The sequence below is a fragment of the Pempheris klunzingeri genome, chromosome 14 (genome assembly GCF_042242105.1).
Source record: "Pempheris klunzingeri isolate RE-2024b chromosome 14, fPemKlu1.hap1, whole genome shotgun sequence".
Taxonomy (NCBI): domain Eukaryota; kingdom Metazoa; phylum Chordata; class Actinopteri; order Acropomatiformes; family Pempheridae; genus Pempheris; species Pempheris klunzingeri.
In genome coordinates, this window is record NC_092025.1 from 20,737,693 (window position 1) to 20,759,282 (window position 21,590).

Consider the following 21,590-nt stretch of genomic DNA (forward strand, 5'->3'; position numbering starts at 1 on the left):
GCAGGAACGGAGGGTTGAATTTCTCCTCCGTGGCCGGGCGGTGGGAGGAGGTGGTGGACGGTGTTTGAGGAAGGATAAACTGAGATTGAAGCCGGCGGAGGAGGAGGAGGAGGAGGAGGAGGGATCCGGAGCTCCGTCTGCTGCTGCTGCTGCTGCTCCTGCTGCTATAACCCCAGACAGCATCAACATGGAGCTGGAGAACATCGTAGCCAACACGGTGCTGCTGAAAGCACGGGAAGGTAAGGATGGAGATGGCGGTTTGACAGCTCCTCTCTCCCGGTACCCTGCCGACACAGCAGCGGCACAACTGCAGGAGGGATGCCCCGGACATGGGTGACATAAACGGTTACTGCACTCGGCCAGTGATCAAATCTTTTGATGAACAGGATGTTAACCGAAAATACGCGTTCTCTGGAGTTGATAGGCCGAACTCCATTTTAAACTTTGGCCATTTAAAGTTTCGAGGCGTATCCGTCATCGCAGATATGCGTTTTAATCTGTTTGAAAACCTCGACAAAATCCTTAGCAAACAGTGTTCAATTCGGCGTGAAAATCGTTTTAGTACATCGCTTAATTTCGATAAAATCCCTGCCTTCCTTGTTGATCCTGCTTGTTACTATAAACTGTCAATAGCTCTGTTGCAATGAGCTAACCACGTTCACAGTGAGGCTTGCTAAATGAAGACAGTAGAGATGTCTAGCTAACCAGACATAAACAGTGTCTCATTTCAATAAATATGAAACTAATAGTGCATGCCGAATGAAAGGGGGGGTCCCAAACACTTGTGTAACGTTGGCAGCAGTGCTTAAAGTGAACGGACGCAGTTGTTATAAAAAGTGCGCGTAAAATTGACAGATTTTTAAAATAAGTTTGGTGTGACACAGAATATGTACATGGAACTCGAAGTATGAAAGGTCCGGAAGGGGTTGTAGCTGTGAAATGTGACTGCAGCGACACATCGGGCTTCCCTTGCTGATGTTGCAGCATCGTCCTGTCGTTTGCGAAACAGGATGTTGAGGCAGAGCTGCTGTCCTGTAGCTACTGGGGTTTATACTTTGTGCACGTAATTGGAATTTACGCCTATAGTTTTTCTTGTTAAGGTGGCTTTTATTTGCTATGCAGTCTAGAATGTGCAGCTCATGTTTTGATACCTGCAGGCTCTTCAGATCTGGTTAAATCACTCCAGGTTAATAAGGTCAGCTCAGTGTTTAGAATACAAATTTTACATCTTTCAAACACTGTTACAGTCAGTTCCTGATGTGCACGATAACACTCTCGAGTAAATGATGAAGAGGCATGAAATTGTGAACAATGGAAACATCAACCCTTTGTTATTGTTATTCTGAACACGAGACAAAGGTTGTGGTGACTGTTGCCAACTTAATCCTAATGCCATCTGCAGAGGGACACGAGAAGATGAGTGTCATGATCCCTCTGTGAGCTTATCTGCTCAATTCAGCTTATCTGTTGTGCTCGTGGAGGACCAGGACTTGAGCCTCTGTGCTGCCACCCATCTGCCCAGTAGAAGTGCCCCTAAGCAAGGCGCCAAATCTCCCAGTACCAGGCAGGCCTTGACCTCCGGCCCCTCTGGAGCATAGACAAGATGTGCTTTTGTCATCATCATCACTACCTTAACCTATGGACGGACTGACTCAGCCTTGTTCGATTCAGGTATAATAAACATGCAGGGATGAATACGTTTAAAGGCAGATAAACAACATGCACAAAGAGAACTATGCAGCCAAACAAGAGGTCTTCACTTTAAAGGACTGTGCATGTGCTTTTTGTTTATGTTTAAGGGGCATTTTACAGTTCCAGGGTTTCCTTACAAAGTTTGAACAATATGGCTGCAAATAATGATTCAAGATGATTCATGTCATCAAGTTTATCTTGATTTAGACTCAAAAAGCCTGTTTCAGACTGGAGGTGAGGGATTTGACAGAAGTGGGCCTTTGTACTTTTGCTTGTGACAACATTTAATATTTGGTTAATATCTCAACTCCTGCTTGCCCCAGTTTTGACGGTTACTCAACTTTATGAAAAGGAATTACTCAATCTCTGGAGTACTAATTTAACCACAGGTAGCCTAAAGTTTACACTACAGCGCAGCATTTTCCAAAGCATTGATTTCCATGCCGTTTAATTTGCCTTGTGCCTTGGAAACTGAATTAATTGGAGAGGGTAAACGTCGCCTGAAAACCATCTGCAGAGGGCCAAGAGAAGATGAGTGTCATGATTCCTTTGTGTAATTCATTACAATGAATTATACTTACTGCAACCTGACTATACTACATCACAAGACTTGTATAGATAAATAGATTTCTCTCTTTAAGATTGTTAAAGGAGAACGTTCAGTGTTTTTAAATTGACCCTAGTTTTGCATATTTTGCTGTCTAAATGGTACAAAAAGTGGGCGAAATGGGCTGCAACATTATCGTTTTGTGCTTTGTTTTTGAACAGACGTGCTCAGGTTGTAATTTGAAGTGTCTGACAACATTATGGAAAGGAGCCCTTCAGAGACAGACCTGTAGGATCCTTTTTGGTTAACCAGAAACAGCTGTTATAACGCTCTCCTCAAAGCCACCAGACTCCATTGACAAAAACAGTCATTTTATTTTCCAGAACATGGGTGTTGCTGGTTTAAAAATAGGAGTTCTCCTTTAATTCTGGTGCAATATTCATTTTTCTTTTTGAATCTAAGGGCCTGATACCAAAAACTTGCATCTACCTTCCACAGTTTATAGTTATTGGTGGAAACGGATATCATTTTTGTGAATCCATCTTTCTCAGGACAGACTGCTCGTTCTCAGTTGTTCAGGAGTCCATATTTATATATTAACTACACATGTCTGGACTTTTTCCCTTCCTTTGTGCTGAGACACGTTCATACCCAGCTGAGTTTCATTTAGTGCGGTTGGGTTGTCCAGTTTGATTTAGTCCAACACAATGTGTGAATATTTACCAGGGGTGTAATGTACTTTCCAACAGGGGATCTTGTTTTGAAACCCCAACTCTTTTATGGATTCAGTTTGCATTTTTCACTAAGCTCTCTCAAAGCATTGCCCATTGTCTCACCTCTGAAGCCAAACATTCACCTTTGCATGTTTAAAATACCAGCTAAAAAATACTTAGCTAACCTGCTTTAGGTTGGGTACATTTAAAGTAATGTGGCTGATGTTTTAAACAGGCAGATGAAAGTACAGAACAGTTTAGTAACTACTTTCAAATGCCAACTGGTAAATCTATTAGCATGCCATTTTCTCTCTTGACGTATATCTTTTTCCTTTAGTTTTATTTTTGTCTTCTTGAATAATTCTATTTGCATGAGTAAATGCAACACAGCTGACTAAATGGCTGTGAATGACGTAGTTTGCTGTGTGTCTCACTGGATGACTGTCCTCTATAGATTCATAAAGCACAAGTAGCATTGTAAACTAGCTGAACCATCTCATTCAGGGCTGCATATAAAGATTACTGTTATCGATTTAACACATGCAAGGAATTTGACTTCAGTTTTACATATGTAACAAACTCAGCCACAGTGACAAAGATCTAAAAATCTAAACACATTTCCTGTATGGTTTTATTTGATCTGTTTCTAGTTTAGTTTTTGTAAACTAGATCAAACCTTGCTGTTGGTTGTTGTGTTGCTGTTTTCCTCTAAACTGAGTGTATAAGAGTATGAAGAGGTGTCTGTCAGCAGGTCTAATGTTGTTTAATAGTTTTATCCACTTTTGTGTGATGCTGCTGCTGCTCTTCTAATCTAGAAATGGCACGAGGAAAAATGGCTTATTTTGATTATGGTTGTAAAACTGCTGAAGATTTCCTGTGGCTACTTCGCAATAAAAGTCATTTTTTGCCATTGAATACAGCTGCAGGAAGTGTAATAGAGTTTTATTGGCATTTCACTGTTGTGTTTCTTCAGAGGTTTTTTTTTTAACTCTTCTTTTGGAGGGCAGGTTGTTTTTTTGATTAATCATCACCAGGGGAAAACCCTGCTGCATGTGAAAGTGGAATCTGCTGGCAGGTGGACTGATTGGGGGTCCAGAGCAGCAGAAATGGTCCTTAATATACGTCTTGACCAGGTGCTTGAAACACTTCATGACATAAGGGGATGAGTGCAGCTGTCGGCAATCAGACCTTGTTACGTTAAGGAGGTGGTGTTGGCATATATGAGGACAGCAGGTAGATGTCACTGAACACGCCAGTCGGTTGGTGGTGTTTCTCCCTGAGGATGGACATTATAATGCTTATTTGTCCAGATTTAATGATGTTTTATGCATCAAAGAAGTAACTGATTTATCAAGGAAATTGCTTAATTGATCGTGAAAATGTATAGACTATTTTTATCTGTCGTGGTTTGCGTCAGGATGTATCTGGACATCGATCCAGTTTGCCCCTCAAGCTCCAGCCACCCACTGTCGTATGTTCTGCTCATGACCATGAAAAGGACCGCACCATAGGGAAAGTCAGACCAGCTGGTGTGAAAATACCCTTAAATACTGTATCATGTCACCGACTGTTGGTTAAATGGCCCCCAACAGTGTTGAGCAGTCACCTTTGACCTGTAGTGTCACAAATCTTCTCCTTCCCTGTTCCTCTGTGGGATGATTCCTTCCTCACTGACTGGATGCTAATTGTACTGCTTTCAGTGTAATTATGTGTGTTTATCTTTTTGTGGAGAATCAGTGTTTCAGTGCCTTCCTGTCTCACTGACGGGCCGTGTTCTCGTGCCGTTTGTCTTGATTTACATTTCCACTAATGCACCAAACGGACATCAGGGATCTCGTTCTCTCTGTTATCAATCAGCTCATTGGTAATTCTGTGGCCGATATTATCATCTGTTTCTGGGAAACAAACAAAACATCTTGTTTGCATTGTATCTATGACAATAATCCATTTGAACTCATACAAGTCTCACTAGCAGCTGCCTTGCAGTATTTGAATAGCAAATCCTGAAGCGTAGTATTGACTTTTTCCTCGTTAGAGCACCCAGTGAGGCTGCGGCTGTATTCACAACAGCACTCTGTTATCAGTAAATACATCAGCAGCTCCTACAGGCTTGTCTGGCCATTTGTTTGATCCTGGAGCATTGCTTAAGGCAAAATGTCCCCCAGAAATTTCACATTACCACCATGTTTAATCTCCGAGGACTGATATGGCCTCTGGATGAGATCTGAGGGCCCCCCAGCGAGATGTGTACGGAGCAAGGGAAATAATGACCCCCTCGCTTTTTAAGATTCCACTGTTGTACTTTTGCATCTCCTCTGAAATTACCCTCAGTTATCAGATTTACAAGCAGCAGCAATCTCAGGTTTGTTTCAAATAAGGTGTGTGCTGCTTCTCCCTGTTAGAGAAGCGATTGGCCAACCAGAGCTTAGTTTTCATTTATTGGATCAGTGCCATTACCTAACTATTCATCTATATTTAACACTAGTTTTGATTAATTATTCTCCTTAATATGTGCTAGAATTGATTATCAATTCAATTATGTGGACAGATCTTTCTGTAGTAAAGATTAGCTATTGTACAGTATCAGGTGTTAAACCGAGTGTTGAGTAGTGTCACTATAATACAGCTGTTTATATGGAGTTTCTATTTGGTTCGAATGCATTGTTTTATTTGCTTTGACACTATTAATTCAACTAATTTATCAACTAATTGATTATTATGTCAATTATTGTTTTGGATGAATAGATATATTGCAACATCTATTTCATTACCAACAGTCCAAAACCCTAAAATATTCAGCTGACAATGACAGAAAAGCCACAATTCTTCACATCCTCACTCTTGAGAAACTCAAACCAGAGAATGTTTGATCAATAACAATTATAAGTGAATCCTGGATCATCACAAAGGTTTCACTGTTCAGGCACCAACAGTTTCTACTTATTTCACAAGGAGAAAGTCAACATGCAGGGACTTGACACTTGAGATTTTGATCGGATGCACAAGGCATCGTGCTGGCTCTTGTTTTTGCCATTACATTGTGGTGAATGAACCTGCATGTTGAACTGCATCACTGTGGAGTGTACCACAGGCTGCACCAGCGTTTGAACACAGCTCGAGCACTAATGCAGAGAGGACAGCCACTTCCTCTGGTCTCGCTTTGCGCTTTGTGCTTTGTGCTGTTTGCTCGAGTGACATTTGCTCTTTGTGCGCACTCTGCAGTTTGTCCAAAACTTTACTTAGCTGCACCCAAACACACTTTAGATTAAGATTAATTGACTGATATCACATGTCACACCACCCCCAACACTGGGGTGCACCACCCCACACACCCACTACCACATACTAACAGAATACAAATACAAGAAAGTATATAGAAAGTAATAGTGCTTTTATAAGAGTGGTCCAGAAATACTCAGTGTGACATTGAGTATTTGGCCAGTGAAAACAAAACAAAGTGGTGGCTCTTGGAATTACGTTTGTCTGCTAGCTGAGCGTTTTGCTGGTGGATTTGCAAAGTGGTAGATGAAGCTGTTGAAAAACTACTTGTTGCCAGAGATTAGCGTGCAAGGCTGCACCTCTGCCTCTCTCCAGAAAGAATAGTGACGTATTATTATCCATTATCCATTATCGGAGCGGAGTTCAGTCGATGACGGTAGTTTGTAAAATGTCGGACTAATTGGCCAAAATCCATTTCCATTTTATGCTACTACTACTTCTGATTAATTAGATTAAATTTGATTTTCAAAAAATAGATATCGTGCTCATCAGTTCACAGCAGTTCTCCACATGTGTTGAGCATTTTGGTGTTGAAACAATTCATAGACTATGTTATTATGTGCAAGTGTAAAAGATTATTCTAGAAATGGTTCTTATAAATTCTATATGTTCTCTACCTTGTATGACTTTATTAAACTTGTTTACTGTCCATTGTTGTGGTGTTGGCCAACTAGCTTTGTTACCTGGATTATTAATATTGATATGTTTTAGGATCAGTTTATTGTGTGCTGCCCACCACACCTCTGCTCTCCACATCCACATTTTTCCCAAGTGTGTGCTTATTTTTTGGCTTTTGATTACATTTTTGTCACCAAAGCAAACCAAGCCTGTTTGTTTTGCAGGAGGCGGCGGGAACAGAAAAGGAAAAAGCAAGAAATGGAAGCAGCTGCTGCAGTTCCCCCACATAAGTTTGTGTGAGGAGCTGCGACAAACCACAGGTAAGATAATGCTTTTACCTCCCTCCATGTGAAAGCCTTTGTGGTCTCTCATGTGTTGAGCGTTGGAGCCTTTTTAAAAAGATTCAAACCTGTTGTATCCATGGCGACTTGGATTTTGCTTTGTCTTAACACCACTCAGCGAGACAAATCTTGTGTAACCACCATCACGAGACTCCCATATCGCTGAGATCTTTACATTAATGCCTGGAGGAGAAAAAAATGGGATAATCAAAGCTTGTTTTATGGTTGGTACATATTCCCCACGGTTTTAGCTCAGTGGTTTGATGTATAAAGGCTGGATCTGCAGTCACTTGGTTTGTTTCAATGATTCATAATGAATTCATAATCTACTTTTTCAGTCATATCATACTCACATTGACAATGCTACGATGCTAATGGTAAGCAGGTAGCCTAATGTTTACCATATTTTCCATCTTAGTTGCTTAAGGAGAACTCTATTTTTAAACCTTGGCATTATTTGTACACATTTTGGGTTCAAAATAACTGGTAGGTACAAATAGTTTTGGAAATAGTCCATGAGATCGCCTCAGTCGGCAGCAGCGAAATGGGCTTCAGTGGCTGCAGCGTAATCTTTTAGGGTAACTGCATCACGATGTTTACACAATATGTAACACAGGATATTAAATCTGCTCTGAGCTAACCCTTTGAAACACCAAAGTCTCACAATAAGACAAACAATCCAGCCGATGGAGGCAGGCCAGCAGCTCACGTGTTCAGTGAGGTAAAATGTTTTTGTCAATGCAGTCTGATGGCTGGCTGTGATCTAACACAATGGCTGTTTCTGGTTAAACGAAAAGGATCTTCCAGGTCTATCTCTGTAGGGATCCTTTCCATAATGCCGCCAGACACGTAGAATAACAATCTAAGCCTGTCAGTGGCAAAAGGATGTTTGCGATTACTAGCTAAGACAATTTACTGCAGAACTTTTTGTACCTGCCAGACATTTAAAACCCAAAATGTGTTAAAAAAAAAATAAGACCCACGTTTAACCCTCCAGAGTCTTGGGGGTAAAATGGCCGTTTTTTACTACTTTTCATTTTACCTTTGTGTTTCCCATTAAAACTGTTTAGCTTGCCTTTCTTTGTGTTTGTGTCTTTGACGGCGACAGGCGGTCCGTGACTCTGAAGAGTTAAAAAAGCCAAATTAATCCTTCAACAATTTTATTAACACCTAATTCAGCCACGAGAGTAGACCTACCTGCAGTAGCACAAATTCACTCAAACTCGTGGCTATTTTGAGCTCTGCATGTGTGCTGAATAGATTTAAAGTGAGTGAACAAGCGAAGTATATTATTTTCTTTATTTTTATCCATGTGAACATGACCTCATCATTACAGTGTTGTAGTAGTATTGAATTCACTAATGAAAATAGAGCCGTACAATATTATTGGAATGACATGTGAACCATACTGGAGTGGATTTCCCCTTCAAGTGGCAGCAACTTACTTCCTTTTCATGTCTGTAGAGGGAAAGTCCCAACAAGGCCTCCAGACCAGGATATTGATATATAATTTACTACAGAATACAGCTCTATGTATAGCTCGTTGTAGCTAAGCATTGTTAAATCAAGGCTCGTCTTTATTTCACCCAGCGTTGCAGTTTGTTTATTGGTGTCCCAACATACGCAGCAGACAACTTAAAGAGTTTAAGGTCATGATTTGATGTTGGTGTGGTGGGTCCTGAGGTTGAAAAGCCCTCAAGTACACAACACACTGTGCACTGCTTCAGTCAGACTAGATGGCTATTTTGGGATACACAGATACACTGAAACATGATCTAATCATAGTGTAATATTACAGTATTTATTAATGTTTGACTGAGTTTATGTGATCAGTGTTGATTTTTCATTTCCTCTGCGTAGCCTAGGTGACCTGTACAATTTATGTAACAGACATCTATACGCTAGATATCCATGGTGTCAGCAGCAGACCTCAGGTTACATGTACAGAAGGAGAACATGGATGTTGTTTTGATACGGTTGTGTCCACACGCTTGAACAATTTCTTTTTTTAATTTCTTGTCATATTGGCCAGACCTCACTGAACTACTTTTTCAGATTGAACTTCCATAAAGCAGAATTAAGCAGAAAATACACATAAGAAGAAAAATGTAAGTATCTTAAGGAGCTAACTAAGTTAAGTCCAGTTAGTCATTGTCATACGCACAATGAATACAGTGAAGCGGTTGTTGGCAATGAAACTCTTGTTCTCAGGCTCAGGTTCTCTATACTTACACACAATGAACAAAAGACAATCGCACACGTAAAATGAGAGATGTGAAAAAAAAAAACATAGACAAAGATGTCGGTAGTGCAAAGGAAAAATATGAATTATAAAATAAGTAATAAATATACATTAAGTAGAATAAGATATAATATAAGATATGATGCTGAGGTAGACTGGTGTACAGTAGTCAAAGTGAATAAAGTAATAGACTAGACTAGAATAGGTTGTGCAGTAATCTACTGATGTATGTGCTTAGTGAGAACCAGTTATGTACCGGACACGTCAATATACATTTAATATATATTGATATATAGATACATTTTTCCTGGACCTTCAATTATCTTAACTGCACCAGGCCTTTATTTGAAGCAGGTTTGAATTAGAGATAGACACTTAAGTGGTTTGCACATTATATTACAGGCATTGGGAGTTTATCTACTCTTGTTTTTCCCCCTGGCCTTTATGTATGCATATATACACACACATTCAGTAGAAGTGGTGTAAAGCTAAAGTTATTGCTCAATGTTATTATATAATAATCATTTCTAAAGCCGGTTGGTGGCATTTTAGATTGCAGGTGTAGGATTTACTATTGTTGTGCTTCCTTCATCATCGTCTGATTGAGTCTTGCACTGCTTCCTGTTCGACACATGGCCAAAGCATCTAACTTCTGTTTTTGTTTTTCCTTTTTAATTTCCGTTTTTCTAACAGACTGCCTGACAGACTGCCGATCAGCTAAAACTCGATTTTATCGGTCGCATTGAAATACTGTGTTAAAAAGCATGCCGCTAAATCTGTCCCAACATGACTCATCTCTTAGCAAGTAGATAATTGATTAACTTCAGAAATGTGAAGCACACGAGAGCTCTGAATGCAAAGGCTGAAAAAAACAAAGTAATCTTGCTCCGATGATACCACAGAGGAAACTGCGGCCAAAGCAGAATAAGGAAGCACACATGGTGTTTTTACTGTTTCAACCAGCAGTATGAACGCTTTCATTTTAACAGGCGACAGACTGGAGTGACAGAGTTCATGATACCAGAACAGATTGAAGAACTCAGAGATCAGTCCGGAGAGGATCGGAGTAAAAGTGCAGGGACAAGACGAAGGGAAAAGTTTACTGTAGCTGCTGAAAACATCTCATTTGTAGTGTCTCTTAAGGACTCGGAGATTCAGAAAAATGAAAATGATTCGTAGGGGCTGACTAGTCCTGACAGTATGGGAAAAGTGTGCTCTATTACGCTGCGATATTGGTCTAAACTCGTGTAATCGTTCAGCCCTCCCTGTGACCTCCAGCACGTGGTGGGGTGGTTTGCAGTCGAGTGTGGGGCAGTTGGGATGAGAGTAGGCGTCTCTGAGTCTGAGGCCACGGTTTTCTGCTGGAAATGGTGGATTGCCCTTTCAGGGTTGGGAGTGAGCTGCTGCCCCAAGTGAGGACGTTCTTGGGGTCTTGGTGAGGTCGACAGGGTGTTTGATGCAGCATCTGCTGTAATGCCAATGTTGTACCAGAGCTTTTGATTAACCAGTCGATGTAACGCTCACCTATGGTCATGAGCTAGAGCGACAGAAGGAACGAGATTGTGGAAACAAGTAGCTGAAATAAGTTTGCTCTGTACGGTGTCTGAGCTTTTTAATAATGTTTTCTGAATCTGTATCCAGTCAATGCAGCTTTCACGTCAGAGGTGGAATTTCTGAGTGATATTGCTTCTTTTATCTTTTTGGACCAAGGTTAATTTTCCAAGTTTCGCCTTCCACCCATGCACAACTGGCCAAATGCATTCAAAACCTTCAGTGTGTCTCATTGAAGGTTCAACGTGTCGCACCGTTGGACCATCTTTGTTTTAGAGAACTCTGTCTTGTATCATAAAAGGGAAAAGCTGTTCAGCTGTTGGGCTGTTTTTGCTGTCTTCATGGTCTTATGTGCCGTTTTAGAAACTATATCACTCAGTTGTGATTTTTCCTCTTTGCCCTACGTTGTTTTGCACCTTTGTGCAGCTCAGCAGTGCAGTACAGTACATACTTGTGAGGATGCAGAGCACTGACAAAGCTGAGATTCATCTCACCACAGCCAGGAAGTGAATAAGGTGCTTCAGAGCATGTGAAGCAGCGTGAAGGAGAGACAGAGTGTTCAGAAAGTATGAGAAACATAAACTGTGTTGGGAAGCCGGTGAAGGATCACGTTCAGCGGCTCCTGCTGTTCCTTTGGTTTGAGAGGTGAAGATGGAGGTGGGACAAGGAGATGATTCTGTTTGCCCTGCTGAAGATGTCACACTTATTTTACACTTTACAAAATCTCCCCTACCTCGCCCGGAGTGCTGAGAGCAGCTCTGGTGACGATCCTGTGAACTACGCACAACAACTCTTTTGTCTGTGTGTTCATGTGTATAGGGCTGAGCAACCAATTGTGTTTGTAGAGCAACTTTTTAAATCATAAGCTGTGATTTTATTTATGACTTGCAGCATTGGCAGTATCCAAAAGGGATCCAGATCAGGGAGTTCTGATTTTTTGTAGTGGGGTTGTAAGAGGCACCAATCCATAGTCAGTGTTTTACCTACAGAAGACGGTCGTCGGCCCGCCCCCAGTTTGTAGAAGCAGGTCTCAAAATCAGTTAAGTGTACGATATATCTAGAATTTCCTCACTGCTTTACTTTGCTGTCAAACAGACCTTTCCGACGTGGAATTGAAACTCTTCTACCCTCTCTATTTCTTCGCTCTTTTCAAAGCTGCCAGAATCCTTTTATAACAAAAACAGTAATGTTACCTTGCACAATGTGCAAATTTCTGGTCTACCACAACCATGATCAGTTATTTTGGTCGTGCTCTTGCGTGACGTTGGCGTTCTGATTGGTTAGTTTGGACCCCAAGTGATATGTTAATTCGTTAATCTAGGCAGCGATAGAGTAGAACTTCCTGTATTCTGCAAGGTAAAATGGCTGTTTTTATTAATGGAGTCTGGTGGCTTTGAAGACAGTGAACAAAGAGACAGAGCAGCTTCAGTTCCCCATTGCAAGGGACCGTCTGATGGCTATGTAAACTGGTGAAAATATACTGAACATAGTGTATTGTTACTCAACCTGATGTTTGCTGATCTAATCTGACTGTTACGGATTTGTTGAAAATTTACAATATTGCCAAATCATTTTTTTTATTTAGATTATCACCTCAAAATCAGGGAGTCGGGTGTCAGCCATGTGAAGCAGCTTTTTTTGTCTGTGATGCCAATATTAGCCCAAGCAGCTAAAGTGTAGAGTTGGAAAATTTTCCATCCATCCATCCATCCATCGTCTATACCCCTTATCCGTCAGGGTCGCGGGGAGCTGGAGCCAATCCCAGCTGACTTCGAGCGAGAGGCCAGCCAATCACAGGGCCAACACATAGAGTTTGCGTGTAGCCGTTTATCTCGTTCACAGAAATAATAAAAACCCACGGTCGCTGTTTCCAGCGTTTTAAAAACGGCGGGTTTGATTCTTGTGAACGAGTCGCTCTCATGACTCATCCAGTGGCGTCACTCCCTGGCCAATCAGTGGCCTGCAGTCTGTTGACGTCACATTTTCGGCTCGACTTGGAACCCCGGCTGAGTAGATACTAAAATAGCAGGTACTATCACCTAATGGAAAACCAAAAAGGTCGAGTCGAGTCGAGTCGAGCCGAGTCGGTACTAGTGGAAAAGCGCCATATATGTTTGTTTGTGTGTGTGCATGTGTTTTGTTGCACAGTAAATAAACGATTGAGTAGATAAATTTCCTCTAAAGGTCAAGTACAGCAACATGTGATGTTAGTGTGATGTGAAATATTGCCACCATCAAGATGTTTACAGCACAGTTCTCATCCATTGGTGGTCTGTGTGTGTGTCACTGCACACAGTCTGTTCATAGCACACATCCATACATGGCACCAAGGCTGGCCAGAGTAAACACACAGGCCCCATTGTCAGGAGGAGACATCCATTAAAGAAGTACTGATGACGACCTATGATAAAAATTATACTCCCTCGAGGTGGTGCCTTTGTGTACAGTATGTGTTTTGTTGAAGCTTTTACACCAATTAGTTCCAGGAAGTAAGTACTTGAAATTAGTCGGGAACTAACACCCGCTTTTACACTGCAGGAACAAAACGTTTTCAGAAATTCTTCTCATTTCATTTTGAACCTGGTTCTATTAGTACTGTACTGTACGCCCACTGTAGAAAAAAAAAAAAATGGCGTCACAATATGCAACCAAGCACTGAAATGCTGACGAAATGTCTGCAGCTAGCTAAAAACATTAGATATCAGCTCGGTAAAAGTTTATTTCAGCACCCAACATCTACCAGTGAGGAAAAGGTATATAAACAAACTCAGTATCGTCGGTATCTCAGTATCCCTTCTCCTTATCGTGCTTATTTTTGAGAAGTGATCCCACTGAAAATCCATCCATCCATTGTCTATACTGCTTATCTTCAGGGTCACAGGGGGGCTGGAGCCAATCCCAGCTGACTTTGACTGGCGACCAGTCCAGGGTGTACCCTGCCTCTTGCCCAATCACAGGCCTGACACACAGAGACACACAACCATTCACCCTCACACTCACACCTGCTGGTAATTTAGGGGCACCAATTAACCTAACATGCATGTCTTTCACTGTGGGAGGAAGGAACCCGGAGAAAACCCACGTTAGCAGGGGAGAACATGCAAACTAGGAAAGATCCTCATTTAACCTAACAGAGACCAAAACCAGGCCTTGCATAGCTTATTTAGCTTCAACGTCTACAGTTTGTCAGGCCAAATAAGCAACTTTAACTGATTTTAATGATAATAATCAAGGCACACAGCCTCAGCACGAAGGCATCCTGAGGGTCAGGATCCCACCTTTTTCCCAGTCTTCTGCTGACCCACATTTGTCCTCTTAAAAATACATTTTTTTTCCGTTTGGCAGCTGAGAAAATTTTCTGGGTTCGTTGCTGTGTCGGTGGTGCATCACACCACACTTTTATCCATTTTTGTGTTGCTTGCTAGCAGAAGAAAGAGACAAGGAGGCAGCTTCATGGAATACAAAGTCAACAGAGAGCAATGGATTGTTTTTCCCTCCGAGTGTGTGCAAGGCTTCATTGTGCTCTGTCGCCACACTGATGTTAGCATTTGTCTCAAAGCACAGCCTCAGAGCATGGCAATAAATTCTTATTTTACTTTATCTGACACTTACAGTTTCCTCGATATAGTTTAAGATACAAAACGCATGATCCAACTATAAATCGTGATGGATTATAGGCAATTAAACTTGAAGTAGTGAAAATTACACCATTACAAACTATATTAAGTTAAGAAATTAAGAAATATTGTATAAAAAGCTATTTCTGTATAATAAGTATAGCCTGATATTATGACGAGGTGGGGGCCCAAGTGCTAAACTCTTCCAGACTACGACCACACGTCTACAGCATCATTCAGACTGCAGGACTGGGGATGGAAACTTCTTATCACGCTATTTGTGACGCATTTAAACAAAGTTGTGTAACCAACTTAACGAAATTGTTTAAAATGAGAGTCTAAAGAGGAGAAGCGCAAGCAAGAGGAACAAGACTCCATCTGATAAAATTGTTTAAATGTAATTACTTACTAAAGGGACAAAACTCCCAGAGATGACTCAACAGATGTATTTACTTTGCAGACAGGTGTCTTGCATTTGTGGCGTTGTCCGAATCTGTTTCTGCTCCTGCACGTCTCAGTTCCAGCATGTGTTCAAATACCACAGTCATGCAAAACAGTTTATGACAAAAACAACATCATCATGTGAAGCCACAATCCTCTAGTCAGTGTTGAAAATGGACGCCCATGGATTCTGTGGTGAAACAGAATAATAACAACTCTGTACGCATTTTGAAACTTTAATGTTTAAAGATGAAAGTGAAGTTGAAGATTTTCACTTTAACTCGGGTTGTTACAGGACAAAATGTCCACCACCTCCCCGAGCTCCCGTCGGTCATACATGAGAGCTACTCTTCACCTGCCAACCCTTATTGATGAACCATAATATCTTGGTTAAACATCTAAATATCTACCTGGCCTTCTTTTGCATTCCTTAGGTACGGTTTACTGCAGGATGTCTTTAATTGTAGCATGTCCATTTTCCCAAAGCGAGTCTAATTTATCACATTTCTTTAAAAAAAAGTGTGTGGTTTGCCTCCATTCCAGTCATGACTGCTGTGAACCAGTTTGTCACTCTTTATTTTAGGTGTTATGAAGTAGCCGGTTCGATTTTTCCATCCAGACTCCATCCATGTCCCTACATTTGTAGTAGGGTGCTGTGCTTAGCACAGGTTGAGCCGCATAGCAGAGGAAGCTTTTACAGCGTGTTTGGTTTTGGTAAAACAGGCTCTGTATGCTACGTGAAGTTTTACCGAAGCGTGCTGGGTGCTGAAGTGATCAGCAGCAGATTGTTATTTTCTTCAGAAAAGCTTCACAGTAGAGCTGCTTCTTTCCTGAAAGGTGAAATGCAAATAGTCAAACATGGTGTCTCACAGAGGTGTCTGACACGTACACAGAGGCAGGAAGTTCAACGTGTCTGCGCAAAAAAACACATGTTTTGAAAAGCTGATGTCGCGGGGTGAAGAACAGATACTGATACCTGTGAGGAAAAGGAGAAATAATTAGAAAGTGTGAGAGTGAGACATTAGACAACTGATAAGATATGCAAAGAAAAGGGCTGAGTAATGACTCAGGTCTGAAAGTCTTAATGAGTTTGACTGTTGATCGTTTTTATGAAACCAGAAGAAAGAGTGGGCGGGAGGGAGTGTTGAGAAAGACATTCAGGAAACTGTCAACTTCCTTGTTTGCCAGAAACAAGTTGTTCTCTTCTCTACATTTCTCTTTCTATAATCTCCTTCTTTCTTCTCTTCTCCTTGCGTCACATATTAACATACCACACAGGCAGTATTCAGGATCTTCCAGTTGTTCTCCTTTTCTTCACATGCATTCCTGACAATTTTGTCCCCAAATTGTAAAAAAAACAAAACTTCAAATGCTTTCACAGGACTTTTAATGATTTCTGGGTCTTTTCATACGGTTCTCTTCACTTCTCATTCAACTATAACACAACATTTGACACAAGAGAGTGCAGATTTCCCCCGTGAGTCCTCTGCTCACAATATTCTCATTCTTGCTCCCAATAAAGGGGAATCTGTTTCTGATGTGTTGATGCAGAGGTACAAAATGTGTGATTTCCTAATCAGTAAGAAGTCACATGTTAAGGAACACACCAGATGTGTCAGCTGGTGTTTGCCAATAAAAATGGAGGAAGAGCAGATGTGATGAAAGAGGTCTTTGGAGAGAAAAAGCTTAAATCGCTCGATGTTTAGCTGTTTTTTTCTGCTCTCTGTTGTCCTTTACTGTTGCTGTCGTTGACGTTCTCCCCGAGTGGGTTTGCTGCTGTTTTCTACGTCCTTCCTTCTGAGACGCATGTGTTGGAAATTCAGTGCACAGTTCTCTGTATAAATAGCAAATGGAAGCATGTTGAGTCCTGATAGAGGCTGGCTGCTCTCCTCCTCTTCCTCCTCCTCCTTCTGAATGCTGTGAGGCCTCATCCACAGACCATTAGAGAAGCTAGATGTCACAGTAAATTAGGTCCACGCTGGATTTAAAGTTCAGCTGCTGAGGATGCAGAAAGTTTTTGTAGAAATATGTTTGTGTTCATCACTATTGAGCAACCTAGAGACCGGGCAAACCCATTGACCAATCTGCGCGCTGACGTACTGTATGTGTCACACTAAAGGCAGAAGTTCGTCTGACTGTGGAATCACAGATGTTTGGGTTGATGGTGGTGAGCAGTAGTCATCCAATTAGCGTTCTGTTTGTGTCCGTTAGAGCTGAAATGATCAGTTGGTTGACAGAAATGTTATCAGCAGCAAGATTGAAAAATTAATTAACAAAAATGCCAAAAACTCACTAACTCCAGCATGTTATTTGTAAGTATTTGCTGGTTTCAGCATTTCAGGCGTGTTTTCATCAGTGAGTGAAACTGAATATCTTTTTGTGACAACACAAGCAGATTGAATATGCTGTCTTGGCTTTTGGGAAACTGTGACAGCAGCTTTTATTACAAGCAGTCTAACAGTATTTGGGACATTTCAGTCTGCACCAAAGCTGTGGACTGACTGACCTTTTGTACATCCATAGAGCCACGATGCCAGCGAGCCCACAACAACAGAAACCCTTCACAGACACAGCGTTACTGCACAGAGCTATAAGGGAGAATCCACCACATAATGTTGGCCTCCCACTACCCTGATTATTCTATAAAGAGAGACTGTAAAAAGTGCCTTGGCCTCGATCTGATTTCAGACCTGTAGCATAGTAATTTTAGTGTAGGGACCCTGAGGCCTGCAGAGCCAGCAGGAGGCCTGACAGAGGCCTCTTTGTGTACATTCTCTGTGTGATGATGTACAGGATGTTCTGTTCAGTCCTGCAGCTCTTTTCATGAACATCACACCTTCAGTGATCCATTGAGAAAGTCCACTGGTCCACAACCACATAATGAAAAGTTCCAGGAACGGGGGGATGTTGTATTTCATGCATGAGTAGCCAGTGTGGGATCAGCCAAGTAGCTCGGTGAACTGTAATGAGGCTAATTTTGATTGTTTTTGAGGGGAGAACAATAGGTTTGAATTAAATGTAAACAGACATTATAGACAGTCAATTAGCACTGTTAATTAGAGACAAACTTGTCTTCAAGCCATGTAGAAACCTGATGATTTTCTTGTTGCTGCCTTCCAGATATCCCACTTTGTTTGAGCTTTGACTTCCATTCTCTCAATTTTTTTCCCTTAATTGTTTTTGCTTTCGGCTCTCATTTACTTCACATCTTTCACAAAGGAGGTACGTTAGAGCAGAGCAGAGAGAAAAGAGATCATTAGAGTTGAACAGAGAACAAAGAGGATGCAGAGCAAACCAGAAGAGAGATAAATAGAGCAGAAACAACGGAAAGTGGGTTAAAACAGAGCAGAACCCTGACAGAACGGGGCATCAGTTACCATCAGTCACTGTGTCAGCGATAGGAAATGACTCAGCAAAGTGACAAGAAAACATTGATCTTAAAGCAATTAAAGGGCCACTCCACCCAAGTCGTGTTCATTCACTGTACCACGCAGGGAGGGACTGATGAAAAGATACTATTGGATGCATTATGGGAGAAGTGCAAAAAGCTAGGTACATCATTCATCAAGTTATCAATTCTGATTTTAGTCATTTGTAATGTTTGCGTGTGTGGTTTTGATGTGAAAAACTGAATATGAACAGAGTTCATTGTTTAGAAGTAAAATCCACAGAGTGCCTTTGAATACCTTGTAGCTTAGCTCAGGTGCTATTACTAGTTGTTTGTACAGTTAGACAGAGAAAGCAGCAACACGGGGATTTGTAATGTTAATAATTCATTCGTTGAATTTTTCTTTTCCTCTTCTGGCCTGTGAAAAACTCTGAGATTCTGTAAGCGATGCTGGGTTATACACAAGAAAATGACTTGACCTGACTCGTGACTGGTCTACTTTAAAGATTTTGCAGATCTTTTTTCTTTCGATCACACTGACCTCTCTGTTCCTCCCTTACCGCTTTGCATCCACAAGTCACAGATGCAAATCAACATTTCCTTGGTGTTGTTTTTTTGACCTGAAGCATGGACAGATGAACTCAAACAACCTCAGATATATATATATATATATATATATATATATATATATATATCTGAAAAGTCCCCCGTGTGTATGGTTTTGGGTTTTGAATGTCACATAATCCTTTGGGGTAAGGGCGCCCGGTCAAAGCATGTTCATTATAAGTGCTTGTTTTTGCCACTGACAGGCTCTGATTGTTATTCAGAGTGTCTGGTAACATTATTGAAAAGATCCCTACAGAGACAGACCTTAAGATTCTTTTACATCGCTGCCTTCAGATGGCACCAGACTCCATTATCAAAAACGGTAAGTTCACCTTGCAGAACACGAGAGTTGCTGGTCTTCTGCTGCCTCAATCTGTTGGTATGTTTGTGTTATTGTGTGTTCTGTGTGTGTGGATCTAAACTAACCCTTTAAAACACCCAAATCACACAATAATGCAAACAAACCAACTGATCAAGAAAGCAGTAGACCAGCAACTACTGTGTAAAATTACTGTTTTTGTCAATGGAGTCTGGAGCTTTGAACTAAGTGATATAACAGCTATTTCTAGTCAAACAAAGGATGTTACAGGTCTATCTCTGTAAGGGATAATGCCCGGCAAGGTGTCTTTTATCAGGAATTAATGGACGACGTGGAGGCAGAGAAACGTCCGGCAGAGGAGGGTTCTGATTGGCCTATCAGAATTGAGTCTTCACCCAGACCATGGTATAAGTAATGTTGTCAGACACTTCCAATGACTATCTGAGCCCCTTTAGTGGACGTGCTTTGATCTGTTACAGCAAACGTAACACTTTCTCGGCTGCTAGCTGAAGATTGTGATGTGGGTGTTTATTGCTCAATTCCTCAGTTGAAATATGTTTGAACATGTATTAGAATAGACTAAATAATGTTAGTGTCACTCATTTTTTATGTGGTTAAATGGTAACTGGTTGGTTATTCTTCTCACGTTCACCAGTTTCAGGTATTTGAACTTTTATTCTTACTTTTTTAGTCTTTCCTGCTATTAATGTTTGTGACTCTTTAATACATATTAAGAGTTTTAGCCACTGCACCTTTAATACAAATGTTTCTGTGAATGCAAATGTTGTCATAAAGTGGCAGATGTGTGTGCTGATATTTGATTATTAAATGAGTCAGTGCTATTTACTCTCACTCACTCTTCCTGGTTAGTCATATTTCTGTCACATGGCTGATAACTCTATGGACTGTTGATTTGTTACGAAAAGTTGGTGGTTGGTGATTTGAATTTTGGGTCACTCTGGGATAGTCCATTATTTTCTTTAGCAGTTATATTCAACCTGCGAGTTGGACTGTTAGATGTTAAATGTCCAGTCACACTTCAGGTATACAGCATATGAAACAGAATCTCAACAGCAGACGTCCTCAGTGACCTCTTGTGAATCGTAAAAAGGTTAAAAACAGTGAATGGCACATACTGATTCATTTCCAGTACAGGAACTTTATTGAAACGAGTTGTAAAGTAACATGCAGCCATTGCCTCAGGTTCTGCTTTCACTTTTTTGCTGGGCACATTTCTGAGAAATATCAGGAGGTCAAAGTGAGTCTAAGTGCCAGGTATGACAATGCAGATGATCCTGATTGGTCAAACAAATGTCTTGCCACATCATCACTTGTTATACCATGCAGTGTACATCCTTCACACCACAAAGAACAACCATGTTTTCTATGTTGCAAAAACAATGATATCAAAGCTCTGACTGGATGAACACAGAATCAGAAGGAAAACATTAAGAAAATTAAACAATATTCTCAACAAGAACTGATTCTATGAGCTGATTAATCTGTCAACTGACCAACGGATAAATAACCAGCGACTATTTTAGTACTCGAATAATCTTTTTCACGGTTTTCATACATTTATAGGCTCAATAATTCATTGATTAATTGAGACAATAATACCCAGGTTAAAGGTTCAGTTGGGAACGTTTATAGAAATATCTGTTAGTTATATATGTTGAAAGTGTCACTATATCCTGACAGTACTACACAAGAAAGGTAATCTGTGGAAAAAATCCTCCGAGTGCTCCTAATGGCATTTGCAAGAATCCACTGAGCCTGAACGAAAACAACCAATCAGAGCAGGAGGACTCTCTAACCGAGTGTCAATCACTTCTGCACAGCCTGCCTCCCATGCGAGTGCTCCCAGTCAGTCAAGTAATTAAGACAAATGTAAATCAGCTGCCAATTATAACTAACGTTAGCTAGAATATACATATTATGAAATGAGGACCAAGTATCTAGCTGAAATATAACCAGGGATGTTGTAGATGACAATGGATGGATGGACTGAACACCGCATGCACTGGGGCGTGAGGGCCCCACCGTGGATATGGGGGCCACAGTGGACACTTTGATCAGTGGGGTGAAGCGAAGCAACATGGAGATCCCATGCATGGGGGATTCTGCAAAGGGTCTGAGAGACATCATGCTCGCTGGAGGCCTCCTTCCAAAGGAAGCATGTTTCGTCCCATGACGGGCTCTGTTTTAGGATTGGGCGTCTCACTACGAAGCGCTC

General features: G+C 41.1%; 1 protein-coding gene across 1 annotated transcript in view; it reads left to right on the forward strand.

Annotated features, from left to right (window-relative positions):
• The window catches only part of grk6 (G protein-coupled receptor kinase 6), a 48,672-nt gene continuing 27,082 nt past the window's right edge, over positions 1-21,590 (forward strand). Inside the window, exons 1-2 of the mRNA XM_070843228.1 lie at positions 1-239; positions 7,074-7,169. Coding sequence (XP_070699329.1) covers positions 188-239; positions 7,074-7,169 — 148 coding nt within the window. The 5' untranslated portion in view covers positions 1-187. The remainder of the gene's footprint in view (positions 240-7,073; positions 7,170-21,590) is intronic.